This window comes from Cryptotermes secundus, unplaced genomic scaffold, assembly GCF_002891405.2.
Source record: "Cryptotermes secundus unplaced genomic scaffold, Csec_1.0 scaffold304, whole genome shotgun sequence".
NCBI classification, from domain to species: Eukaryota; Metazoa; Arthropoda; class Insecta; order Blattodea; family Kalotermitidae; genus Cryptotermes; species Cryptotermes secundus.
In genome coordinates, this window is record NW_019721521.1 from 2,176,194 (window position 1) to 2,189,956 (window position 13,763).

At 41.2% G+C, this 13,763-nt stretch overlaps 1 protein-coding gene across 1 annotated transcript in view; it reads right to left on the reverse strand.

Annotated features, from left to right (window-relative positions):
* Window positions 1-13,763, reverse strand: part of LOC111875433 (xaa-Pro dipeptidase) — a 279,631-nt gene that overhangs the window by 161,425 nt on the left and 104,443 nt on the right. Inside the window, exon 3 of the mRNA XM_023871675.2 lies at window positions 775-966. Coding sequence (XP_023727443.1) covers window positions 775-966 — 192 coding nt within the window. The remainder of the gene's footprint in view (window positions 1-774; window positions 967-13,763) is intronic.

Consider the following 13,763-nt stretch of genomic DNA (forward strand, 5'->3'; position numbering starts at 1 on the left):
ACAGGTAGAGGCTTTGCGACGAGCTGATCACCCGCCCAAGGAGTCCTACCGAATGTGTAAGATCTAGAAAAACCGAAGTGAACGGAGAAGTTCATGGAGGTAGGCCTAGGCCCACTGGGGCTGTAGTGCCAAGGGAAAACAAGTTTATATGAGGGGGCACGCGGTAGCGTAGTGGTTGAGGCACTATGCTACAAGCCGGAAGATCGCGGGTTCAAGTCCCGATGAGGTCATTGGATTTTTTTTCCAATTGACCTAATCCTTCCAGCCACACAATGGCCCTGGGATCGACTCAGCCTCCAACAGAAATAAGTACCAGGAATTAATTAAATAATTTTCCTGACAACCTTACCGCCATCTTTGAGCCGATTGTCTAGATAATGTGGGACCCTCAACGTCTCAAAACCCGATGGGCCTTCACGGCCTGTTACAGGGATCTCCACTTCATTTTTAGAGGGCATTATAACAGTATGAAATTAAAAGACGGATCGCATATCTAAGTATTGCGGATAAGGCCCTCATCTCTAGTACCAATCTTCTCCACTATGAATTTCAAAATGTTGCCACACCTGAATCGGAACACTCCACGTCAGCATGCTTAAATAACTCTATGTTATAATTCCGGGCAGATGAAACTGAACTTTTTACTGCAATATTTCGTTAATGAAATTTCAGTCTGTGCCCAATTTGATTTACATTTCAGAACAAAGCATTATTCTCGGTTATGGTAACACTGGAGCCTTAAGCTTATAGCTCATAACTCGTTGTTCTACTCACATCATCCACGTAATGAACTTCATCCACTGAGTACATCTTCTTAACATCATCCGTGCTATGAAGTCGGCCCATCCAGACAGCGAACTCTTCAGGCAGACGAGGCATGAAGAGCAATGTCTTGCCTGTAGAAACCTCCACAACGCCATAGAAATTCGGCTCCTTCACGCCGAACATCCACTGGAAGTACGGTTCCTGCGGCAGGGTAAATGAATGAACAAATAAAACGTATATCTTAATTCAACTTGTTATCGCACTAAGACGAGCAGTGAGGGAACAGCAGATATGAAACCGGGATAATTCAAGGCCCACATGTATCATTAAGAAAATGCAGACAAATCAGTAATAAGTATGAAAGAAGAAGATGGTGAGCACGGCACATTTTAAGATAGAACCCAAGATATCTATCTGAATCAACTATTCATATTACAAACAAGTTAGGAAAGATACACAGAGCGTAATAATTCTGGCAGGTTCGCCTTACTACTGCCTCCAGATATTAAAAATTCCTTCTGCGCAATCGTTTCGAAAGCAGTAAGATTTAAGGAAAGAGTGCAGTGAGCATGAACTGTGGGCTTCATCTCTCTCTGTAACTTTTGTTCAAAATATTTGCTCCGACAAATATTTATCCAGTCACTCTCGAGATGCGCGCAGATGTTTTCTATAAAGTTACTGTTGTCCGATTTTTAACCAAAATTGGCATGTCCCAACAAATTGTAATCGAATTCCGCTGTATAAAGTGTCGTCAAACTACGCTGTGTACTTCTTGAGATTTACATGCTAACATGCTAACATACATGTATATATCTGATATAATGAGCATAGAACAGATACGACGATCATCGATTCTTTAATAATTTGTGAAAAATGTCCATTCTACACATTGCCAATCTTATTATATCGGCTGAAAGGTGAGACTCAGACCTGTTCTGTCTCAAAACAAATCACCCTGTATTCTTCGGGGTCGTTAGCACGCGTCTATATTCCGCAGCACGCGGTAGCGTAGTTGGTTGAGGCACTATGCTACAAGCCGAAAAGTCAAAGGTTCGAGTCCCGATGAGTTTTTTTTTTCAATTGACCTAACCCTTCCAGCCGCACTATGACCCTGGGGTCGACTCAGTCTTTAACAGAAATGAGTACTATGAATCTTCCTGGGGGATAAAGGGCGGCCGGCGCGTAAGGCTGACAACCTCACCGCCATCTGTGAGCCGATTGCCTAGATAATGTGGGACACTCAACGTCTCACAACCCTATAGGACTTTATGGTCTCTTACAAGGATAGCTTTACCTTTTATGTTAGATAATTCTTCGGGCTATTCTATTAAGTTCCACATGTTGATGTTCATGCCACTGCCTTCTGTATTCTTGTGTTCTTCTAAATTAAAAGTTTCTAATTCGGTGCGTATCGTATTACATTACTGCAGACCGCAAAGGCTAAGTTCAGATATTCGTTGCAGAAATGTTCATTTCTGCTGTTTCATCCGTCTCCTATCATCTCTCTTCAGCGCCAATATTATGTAGGATACAGCCCATCGTCTCAGTATATTTCATATATAAAACGTTTCGGCAGTCAGATCTACTCCCGTCTTCATGTCATTATACTGAGATATTTGTCATATGATTGCTTATTCTAAGATTAGTGGCAACGGTCCGGATCGAACCACGGCCTTTTGAATTAAAGACCACTACAACTAATTGTGGCCACTAATTGCTGGAATCAGTATGTATATCTGAAACTAAAAGGTTTTATTCCTATGTTTCCTGACATACGGCTCACTCTGAGAACTAAATCCTAAATCAATGCAGAAGTAGAACCAATGGTGGGTAGCACATATTTTATACTCGGATCATGGGATATTCCAGTGCCCATGAAATACAATTTTTGCGACATTGTAGGAGGGCAGGGTCAAACTTAGGATTTTAAGCAAAACCTACGAGAGTTTTGTATTCTTGTCTTGGAGCCCGAAACACAAGAAATATTACTACCCAAATAACAAAGAGCAATAACCTAAATACAATAATATGAACAAGCCTTCCGTAAGAAATGAGCTAAAATCCAGTAAACGTGACGGTTCATGTTATCGGAATTGAATAAAGGGAAACGTCTCGCCGATAAAGACATGAACATTGCCGAAACTTTCTCTCTAAAAACAAGTTTTCTGGTACTCCCGATTTCAGATTCGGGAACAAAACAACAATGTGCAGACAGACGTGCGACTTGTGGACAAGTCTGCTCGTACGCATGAATTGATTGCTGGTATGAGTACCCGCTGAATAAATGCGGAGCATTTGTTTGTTCATTTATTTATTCCTGAATATTTTTATTCAATGTAGCAAAGTCAAAGTCTGCGAGTGAAACTTGAAACTGTTCAACTACTGACAAAACAACGTATACCAACTTTCAGGTCACACGGTATGATACTAATAGAGATTTTAGGCTCAAATTCTATCCCTTAATCAGGTCTACGTAACTATTACGCCCAAACCTACCAAACAGAAATAGTGTCAACTTGAAACCTCAAGTCATATGATACGCGATAAGACTGGGCTTGACAGAACGCATTTTAAGTCTACGTGATGGGTGACTGACCTCCTTCCTCCTTGGTAACGCGTGGGACAAATACTGCTTAGGCAATGGTGCAGTTGACAGCACAAACTCGGATTGAAAAATTGAAACTGAACAACAATACTGCAAAACTATGTAACATACTCATTATGAGTTTGATTTGTTTCATTCTGGTCCGTCACACTAACAATTACAAATATAAATCACTCCGTCCAATGTGACCTGTAAGATTTTTACTACATGAAAACTTAACACCCTTACATGTTTCGGTCTCTGCGGACCATCTTCAGAGGGCAAACATCACTACAAATAGGAAACCACCATCACATAAGTTGTTCACACGTAAGGTACGTACACTTATATGCTACAATGCATAGTACATAAAATAGAACATTTCACAAACACAGCAGTTTCCTGTGAATGTAAAGTCTTTAAAAAATTGTATAAAATTTCTAGATGCTAATTAAAATTTTTTTTTGTATTGTCAATAATTAAAATTCGTAAATCATGCAGGCTCGTGTTCGTCCTCCCATCGTCCCTCTTGTATGCGGCAGATATTGTGCCACCTTGTGTACATTCTATGTGGTCCAAGCTTCAACACCGAAGCCACACACTGAACAAAATCATGAACAAGTTCAATCCTGTTCACATCTTCGAAATGAGTTATTACGATTACTGCAATAACTGTTAATACAATTACCGCAATTACTGCTACTGTTGCTGCTGGCACAAACATAACCGATACTAAAATCCATTATCAAATCTAAGAAGCCTTGATCCATTATAACAAGCGAATTATAAGAGCAACACATGACCTAGTCTTGGGACTGTTCCAGAATTAAGTAACCTGCTTCTCTACGGCCCATTTTAACATCATCCCTTACGTTTTTCGGGCTTCACATTGTTCGCCTTACTTAACGAAATTCTACACACACGCGCGCGCACGCACACACACACACACACACACNCACGTAAGGTACGTACACTTATATGCTACAATGCATAGTACATAAAATAGAACATTTCACAAACACAGCAGTTTCCTGTGAATGTAAAGTCCTTAAAAAATTGTATAAAATTTCTAGATGCTAATTAAAATTTTTTTGTATTGTCAATAATTAAAATTCGTAAATCATGCAGGCTCGTGTTCGTCCTCCCATCGTCCCTCTTGTATGCGGCAGATATTGTGCCACCTTGTGTACATTCTATGTGGTCCAAGCTTCAACACCGAAGCCACACACTGAACAAAATCATGAACAAGTTCAATCCTGTTCACATCTTCGAAATGAGTTATTACGATTACTGCAATAACTGTTAATACAATTACCGCAATTACTGCTACTGTTGCTGCTGGCACAAACATAACCGATACTAAAATCCATTATCAAATCTAAGAAGCCTTGATCCATTATAACAAGCGAATTATAAGAGCAACACATGACCTAGTCTTGGGACTGTTCCAGAATTAAGTAACCTGCTTCTCTACGGCCCATTTTAACATCATCCCTTACGTTTTTCGGGCTTCACATTGTTCGCCTTACTTAACGAAATTCTACACACACGCGCGCGCACGCACACACACACACACACACACATCTATCTATCTACCTATGGTTCTACACTCCTTGTGGACCTTGTCCTCTTTTTCAGTTTCTTAATCCATACACAGTCGGCAGAACTCCTTAGAGGGGGGATCAGCCAGTCGCAAGGCCGTTATATACACAGAACAACATAAATGCAGAATAAACGCAGTCAAACATCCATGCCTCGAGTAGGATTCGAACCCACGATCCCAGTGTTCGAGCGGGCGAAGACGATTCATGTCAGAGACCGCGCTGTCAATGTAATCGGCTTGTTTCCAGTCTTAAAACCTTAATGTTACGTCTTTAGAAGTCAAAGTTAAAGTTGTCCGTGTGCTTAACTAATTAAGTACTCAGCCATGAAGACGTATGTGGGAGTGGATATACAGATCCACATTTTCTTGAGATCGATACTAGCTGCAGGTGAATGGTCAGCTTCACGCCCCGGCCGCTTTACCCCCGGGGAAAGAGCCCACGTTACCCTTTGGATAGGAGGTTGGGCGGACCCCAGAGCCGGTCTGGACGACGTAGAGAAGAGAAAATTCGTGACCCTACCGGGACTCGAACTGCGACCCCTCGGTCGTCCAGCCCGTAGCCAGTCGTTATACCGACTGCGCTATCCCAGCTCCTCCTTCTTACAAGTACAGATGGGTAAATAAATTAAATTAGTTCATAGTTGTGTCTACCTGAACAGTCATGAGCATGGTGGGTACCATGGTCTGGACAGGAGCGCAACACCTTCATTTGGAAGTTATGATGTCTACCACATTGCTGTTTGCATTTCGACCGCATAATCCACTATCATTTCATTATTGTTAATGAATGCTTCCATTCCGGAAACAAGAAAAACAAGCATCGGTTTAAATCAGCGAGGCTTTAAGTATTCTTTACCGGAAACAAGCCATATTTCTCGGCTGTGTAAAAACAAAAAGAGCGAATACCGTTAACAGAACCAGGAAACTCGGCTTTAACAAAATACGGAAGAACGGGCAGGGCTTTCTAAACACGCAGTCGATGATACTGTTGATAAAACATGAATTAATTAATGTTACAACAACAAAACAGGGATGGGGGCAGAGATCTCTGTATTTGTAAACGCTGATGTTCTTGATAAAATTAGTTGTACTGTGTTCGGAGCAACCGTTTCACTTGGAGGCTAATACTGAAGTCGACACCCAATCAAAACGGTGCAATAAAAGAGCACAGTGTGGGAAAAACTGCCGTAGCGTACATTACCGCTCAGTATCACTAGCATATCACACTATGAACCTAATTACCATGAAGTAAAGCATGAAAGGCCGGTCACGGTAGCCGAGCGGTCTAAGGCATGTACTGTCTTCGCTCGCCTGGAAACCGGGATCGTGGGTTCCGATGTTTCCTGTGAGGTACGAACTGAATTCTTATATATAATTCTTATACACTGCCGGTCACGGTAGCCGAGCGGTCTAAGGCATGTACTGACTTCACTCGCTTGGAAACCGGGATCGTGGGTTCGAATCTCACTCAGGACATGGATGTTTAGTTTGTGTGTGTGCGTTTTTCTGCGTTTGTGTACAGGTAGAGGCCTTGTGACGAGCTGATCACCCGCCCAAAGAGTCCTACCGAACGTGTAAGATATAGAAAAACCGAAGTGAACGGAGAAGTTCATGGAGGTAGGCCTAGGCCCACTGGGGCTGTAGTGCCAAGGAAAAAGAAAAGCATGAAACAGTATAATGCTTCCGCTTATAGGACTACGTTAGTAGCTTAAAATTTCAAAGCCGAAATACTTGTTACATCTAGATCAGAATACAGACTTACAGTGTATAATGACAATGAAATTATACCGCAGTATGATACTATATGAATGATTCTTACATTAATTAATAACTCATTTTGTATTCAACGTGTTACAAAACAAAATAAAATTCAAATAAAAAAATTGATCATGTATGGTACGTACTGAGATGGTGGCCTATTGGAGGATTCTATTTCTAATGGAGAAACTGAGGAAAAGTGCGAAGAACTTCAATCATAGTAGCCGGTTAGCAATCAGCGATTCAAACCGGAAACTCCAGAGTACATTTATCATTGTATTATCACTGAGACATTAAAATGTTAACTGATGCAAATATATTAGTTTCAGTTACACATGAAATGGGTCGCACCATAGCTCAAGCGGTTAGTCTCTGGCTTCTCACCGCGGTGGCCCGGGTTCGATCCCGGGTCTTGTCAAGTGGGATTTGTGGTGGAAAAAGTGGCGCTGGGGCCGGTTTTCTCTGAGTGCTTCGCTTTCCCTTGCCAATCTTCATTCCACCAAATTTTCCATCACCATAATCACCAGGGGCAGGCTACAATAGGCCAATCAGTGGCCACAGTGCCGAGTGGACACAGCTGGACTCCACCCCCCCCGCCCAAGCGAAAAAATTTTAGACATGAAATTAATAATATATATGCAGTTTTCAATTGTTATTTGCAATATTCAACTACACTACAAAATAACGAATAAAGAGGTGCAAATGATAATCTCTGAAATTTACCGCTTAATAATGAAAAGCAATTCAGAAGAACTGCCCGATATTTCTGCTAGTACCGCAGGACGCCAGTGAACTGTCATGATTATTATACATTACTGCTAATGTTTACACCGACTATAACTGGAGAACTGCAAACAATCTACGTCATATTTATGTAATGGTATACATGTTCGATTTTTTTGTGCTAATTACTACCGGGGTCACAGTATACTTGTCTGCATCTTAGCTATATAAAGCTACTTGTATACATGCGAAGTCATATCCGAGTTGAGCAACGTTATTGTCGTCGAGTTCTTGTAACTGCTGTTCTGTTACAAGAATGAAGTGTATTTTGTGTGTGTCTCTGCTTATATCTCTACCTTAGAGACCGTGGTGGCAAGGTGTTAAAGCAAACGTTTAAACAGCACAGCCTACACTGAATAATTCATAAAAATGACAAGAAAATAAGGAGAATGATACTGTGGTTGATGACGAAGATGACAATGATAATAAATAATGTAATATACCGTATTTACGCATGTATAGGCCGCACGTTTTTTGCCAAAAATTCAAGAGGAAAACTGGGGTGCGGCTTATATTCGAAATATTCGAAATCACATTTCATTTTAAAAAAATCACATATTCATAATTAGTAATACAGGGTGTAATACTCCTGAAATAATATTCCAAGAAAATTATTTTTTCTATAATTTCTGTCTGAAAATTGTGCTGCGGCCTATACACGCACGCGGCCTATACATGCGTAAATACGGTAATAAGAATCTCAGACAATGCTGTGTCATTTACTCACAATACGAGGTCAGCTTTGATTTTCGTGTGGTTCTGCGCACGACGGTGACGTTTTGATACACCACAGCAGTTTTTCCCATATGGTGTTCCGCAAATTGCATTACAGTTAAAAATTATACAATATTGAAATAGACTAAATGCGACGCCAGATTTGACAATTAAACTTTCCAATATCATGCAACATATAAAAGTTATTTGTGAAGGAAAGCAGAGACCCCTCTTCTCATTGAAAGCTGCAATATGTGGCCATGTTAGTTTTTAAGCTTCGTTTTTCATAGGCATGAAATGCGATTTTTTTTCTAAATATGTACAATTAAATAATATGTTGATTTCCTACCCTTATTTAACATTTATTTATTATCCTTACTTATTCGTGGTCTAGTTCTTAGCTTCATATATATGAATTTTATTATGGGTTCCACAAAAATGTTTCGAGTATGAAAGGGTTTCGTGACCAAATGAAATCGGGAAACACTGCTCTATGAGATCTGCAGCGATAATCTGTGAAAATAAACATTCAGAATTGGGGAGTGGAGTGAAGGGACCGAAGCTTAGTTATAACTGATGCTAGAGCCATGGCTTTCTTGTAGATGTATCGCTGCAGGTATTCTTAACCTTAGGCAGTAAACGAGTATGAGTAGCTAGCGTTACATCCCAGCCGTTTTAACCCCAGGGAAAGAGCCCGGTGCTTAGCTTCTAGAAATCTGGATGGGATCCAGAGAAGGTCTACTGGGAATCAATCCACGATTCTTCGGTCGTCCAGGCCGTAACCTAGTCATTATCCTAAGCCACATTAAGATATACTGTTAATTAGTCTTAGTACTTCCATATTTATCTCTTATAATTCCGGTCTAGAAAACTGAGATTATGGCCGTGGGGAACCGTTGCGCTACCACGTGACACCCTCTATTCGCAAAAGTTGGCACTAACTTCGCCGACAAGCGGCGGTCGCTCGGTCGGTGTAGTTCGCTTGCGGACTATAGGCCACGGAGTTTTTTTTCCATCCCTTATAATTTCTAATTGGTTGTTAGCAAATCTGCATAGCCATTGCTCTGTGTGGTATGTTTACAGTGTCATGCTCATTCCGTATCTACTTTTATATGAGATTACACTGTTTGATACTACTGTATGAGTAAGATAGTATTTCTACTTTATTTCTGAATAGTAAACACATGGAAATGGGAACAAATGAAGAACTTCCCGTGGAGAACGAGATCTCCCCGTGACATAGCGACGATGTGATCGTCATTTTTAACTTTCTGTCTGAGAAGGGGATAATGGAGGAGCTACTTGAATGGAAAAGTAGCGGCTCCGGTCTAGAAAACCGAAATTAACGGCCGTGGGGATTCATTCGCTTGCGGAATACAGGCCACGGAGTTTTGGTTTTTTGGTTTGTCTGAGAAGGGCCCACCAAACAGATTCTTGCAAAGATCATAGAAAGTGCTGATGCTCAAAATGAAAACACAGTTAATGTTGTAAACAGTCGACTTTTTTAGTTCTTTATAGAACAAATATTCTTTCTTTCTTTCTTCCATTTTTTCTGGATGAAATACATTTTTCCTGTGTAACATTACGTTTCTGATTGGCATAAAAATAATTAATCTCCTTTCACACTGAGTTCTTATGTAGTGTTGGCTGTATGCAAATTTCAGTTTAAACAAACTTGCGGCCCGACCTAGGAAACTATTTCTAATGACCAGCACTGATATACACAAAGCACCCTAAACAAAGTGAACAAAGGCATCGCACGAACTAAAATGCTTTTTAGTTTTAAGTCGCTGGACGTGGTAAATTCGTGCTGGGGTGGGGGTAGCTATAGATGCTAACAAAACCCGGCGAATATCGACCTAACGTTCCTCCCAGCTAAGCGACTCGTGTTGGGTCATTTTTCTCACTCGCATGACATAAACATTAAACACCGAAACAAGAACAGCACTGGCTGGCATCTCTAAGGTTGAACGGAACCTCACGCAAGTATCAACATGATATAAAGGCAGCCCCGAAAGAGCAATGCTGACCCATAATCAGCCTCAAGCGATGAAGGCAGTAGCTTCATCCGAAACGCTGGTATCTAACTACCAAACTGCATGGTATCACATCCCAGAAGACCTTGTTCTTATTTATTTTATTTATGGCTTATTTTACAGACAACCAGGACAGCGCAGCCAGCACAGCGACGGGCTAAGTGTTGGATGGCAGGAGTTTAATTCCCGGCAAGGGCAATATTTTTCTCATTTTCATAGTGTCCAGACCTGCTCTCGGGCCCATCCAGCCTCCTATCTAATGGGCAGTGGGGCTATTTCCCCAGTGGACAAAGCGGCAGGGACATGAAACTGACCATTCACCTCCATCTAGTGCAGAATTCAAGAATGGTGGAGCTATAAATCCACTCCCCCATATGTCTTCATGGCATGGTGCTTAATTACTTAAGCAGGGGGACAACTTCACCCGTACCGTTCATTTAACAACGCCGTTATTACCATACGCTGTAGACCGTCGGAAAGTAGGAATCAGTAACGTTACTGCTTTTGTTAGGGAGATGCCCGTTTCGAAACTAGGCCAGAACACCAACTATCCTGACAGGTTTTATATAGTCGTCCTTAGTTTCTTCAAGAAAATTCTGCTATGACACTCCAGAAATTCGTAGATTTGCCATCTATAAATTGTGTCTAATCATTTAGAAATTATACTTCCGGACGGTAGAACTGGCCCCTTCCGTTTGGAATTATGACAGCATGTTCGCAGCATCCAAATGCAATAAGACCATAATAATCGATGGAAAATAAAGAAAGCATCAATGGGGATGGTCACTTATTTAATCAGAAATGTTTCCTAGGTACTTGAATTGTATGAGCCAAAGTTTCCTGTGCTTGAATTGTATTATGCGCAAGAGAAGCCAAAGTTTCCTGTGCTTGAACATTTAAATTCGCCCTGCATTAAACTGAAAGACGCCACAGTCTGACAAATTCATGAAGTTTTATATTCAAGCCATGAAATTTTTTCAGAATATCAGGACATTAAGAAACATCCGAGACTGCGTCGGAAATTCTGGAATTTCTGGCCAGTCTGTTCTGTGCCTGGAGCGAGCGCTGAGGTGAGTAATGACACCAAGAAAGGGGAAAAAAAAGTATATAGTTTTGAGGAGTAATTGTTGTTTATCCGCTTCGAATACTTGTCATTCATATCGGTCCTATGTCCCAATGCGGTCTAGGACATTCAAGCAGCTGTAAAGGACTGAATCCCATTCACATGAGCGCCTTCAACACATGCTTCACCATCCCACTAAGGCTGACACCATTATTCAGGAATGCACTAGCCTTCTTATGAGATAATCTGCTCAATTTGGTAACAAAGTAGTCATTACAATTCTTTCGTTTTCTATGAAATTTAGTCACGATGTAAGCATCTCAATTTATGCGTCACAGTATCTCAAGATATGTTCTGAATAGAGAAATGAAATGTATGATAGCGGAAAGAACAGAAACATAATTTCTACATACAATGTTTTCATATACCGTGTACGTCTTGTCTGTCACGGTAGCCGACCGGTCTAAGGCATCCACGGTTTTCGCTCGCTCGGAAGCTGGAATCGTTGGTTCGAATCCCACTCAGGGCATGGATGTTTAGTATTCGAGTGTGTGTGTGTGTGTGTCTGCGCGCGATTTTATATGTTTGTGTGTGTACAGGTAGAGGTCTTGCGACGAGTTGATCACCCGCCCAAGGAGTCCTACCGATTGTCTAAGATCTAGTAAACCGAAGTGAAACGGAGAGTTTCACGGAGGTAGGCGAAGGCCCAAATTGGGGCTGTAACGACAAAGGGGAAAGAAAAAGGTCGCAAGTCACGAGTGTCAATGATTCATTATGACTAATTTTGACTGTCACGTGCGGCAGTACTAACAGACATGGAGTGTCGCTCACAACAAACAAATGACCGAATAAAAATAAACCTTTAAAAATTTTGCCTACTTGAGCCGTGCATAACAAATTTCTTGAGCCAGAAATCCATTACGTGCTTAAAGCTTTAGTGTTATCTCTCCTGGACATGATGAAATGTCGCAGATCCTATATATATTGGTAACATCAGTATAAGGAAAATGTGAACAATCCTGACGTGATAACTTATCTCAACAGGAAAACGAAATCCCATGCATCAAAATGTAACTTCCCAAACGCAGGCTTTTAGTATGAATCTGCGACCGTCTGCGACTTCCACATGAAAACATGTGTAATGTTGACCAAGTGTAGAGTCAGGTTACTGGTGACCTTAAGGTATGAGAGGAATGGGCTGTCCGCTACTCGTTCATTGCCAAGAGTACCCAGCGTCCGAGTCCTTGAACTGTGCTCAAGGGGCACTTCAGATTCCAAAGGAATTTCTCAAATGGCTGATCAAACCTAGTGAAAGGCTCGGACTGATTCATTCGAGCGAGAATGCGTCATTTAGTATGTATTTCCGAGGTTCCCGGTTTGAGTTTTGGCAGGGCATTGACTATTCTGTTAGAAAGAAAATCATGAAAACAAAACAGTGGATGAAAAAAGAATCTAAAAGAAAATTGTGTACATAATAGTTACAACTTGAGTGGGGACATGACAACACTTCATCATTGTGTACTATGCCAACTGGAGTGACTTCTCGGGTTTCTTACTTTACAATTATACAGTACTACTTCAAGTAGCAGTGCAGGTATGCAGGAACCGTTATCAGCACAGCCCCTATTATAACATACACAATTTAAATGTACGGCTGAATGCTTCCTTTCTTAGCATATTACTGATAACGCGGGAACTTGGATTTCCTTCGAAGTAAATTCTATACTCGGGAAGCAAAAAGTTGTGGTTAAATTGTGATTGTCTTGCAACAGAGGATAATATGACAAAAGAGTAGGTAAGCAACACCTTTACAAACAAACATGAGCAGGTGGGGTTTAGTCATGATTACATTATGTACTTAATGCACAGTACCTTTCCAAACATAGCACCAGATAACCCCATAATCGATGGTTACTACGTGCCACAGTAACTAGGTAAATCAGAGCCGTGATGATAATATTTATATACGTATTCTTCACCACCGTTAAGAATGTATTAACGACGAGAAATAGCCATGAACGATTCGCTGAGTCCTGGGTTGTTTAGCAGTATCGTTCTTAACTACTGACTTTCTGATGGTTATGGGTATATATTGGAGAGGGAGAGAGCTTACAGCTAACTTTTCAAGCACTGATTCGGTCAACACAAACACCCGAAATTTTTTGGAGTTGAGATGGCTCAGTCAGAAAGTGACTGGTTGGCCGGGGCTCGTTTCCCTCTGCCACATCACACGTAGACCGGCTCTGGGGCCCAACCAGTCTCCTATCCAATGCGTACAGAGCGAGCTGTTTCCCCAAATTTAAAGCTACAGGGGCGTGACGAGTACCGCTCTTTTCTATTTACGTCCGACTTTAAGAATTCGTGGAGCTTTACCTCCACTCTCTTTTATGTCTTCAAGAGATGAAGCTTAGTTACTGGGGGGGGGGGGGGGCAATCCTTTTTTCTCGGAGTGGCTCA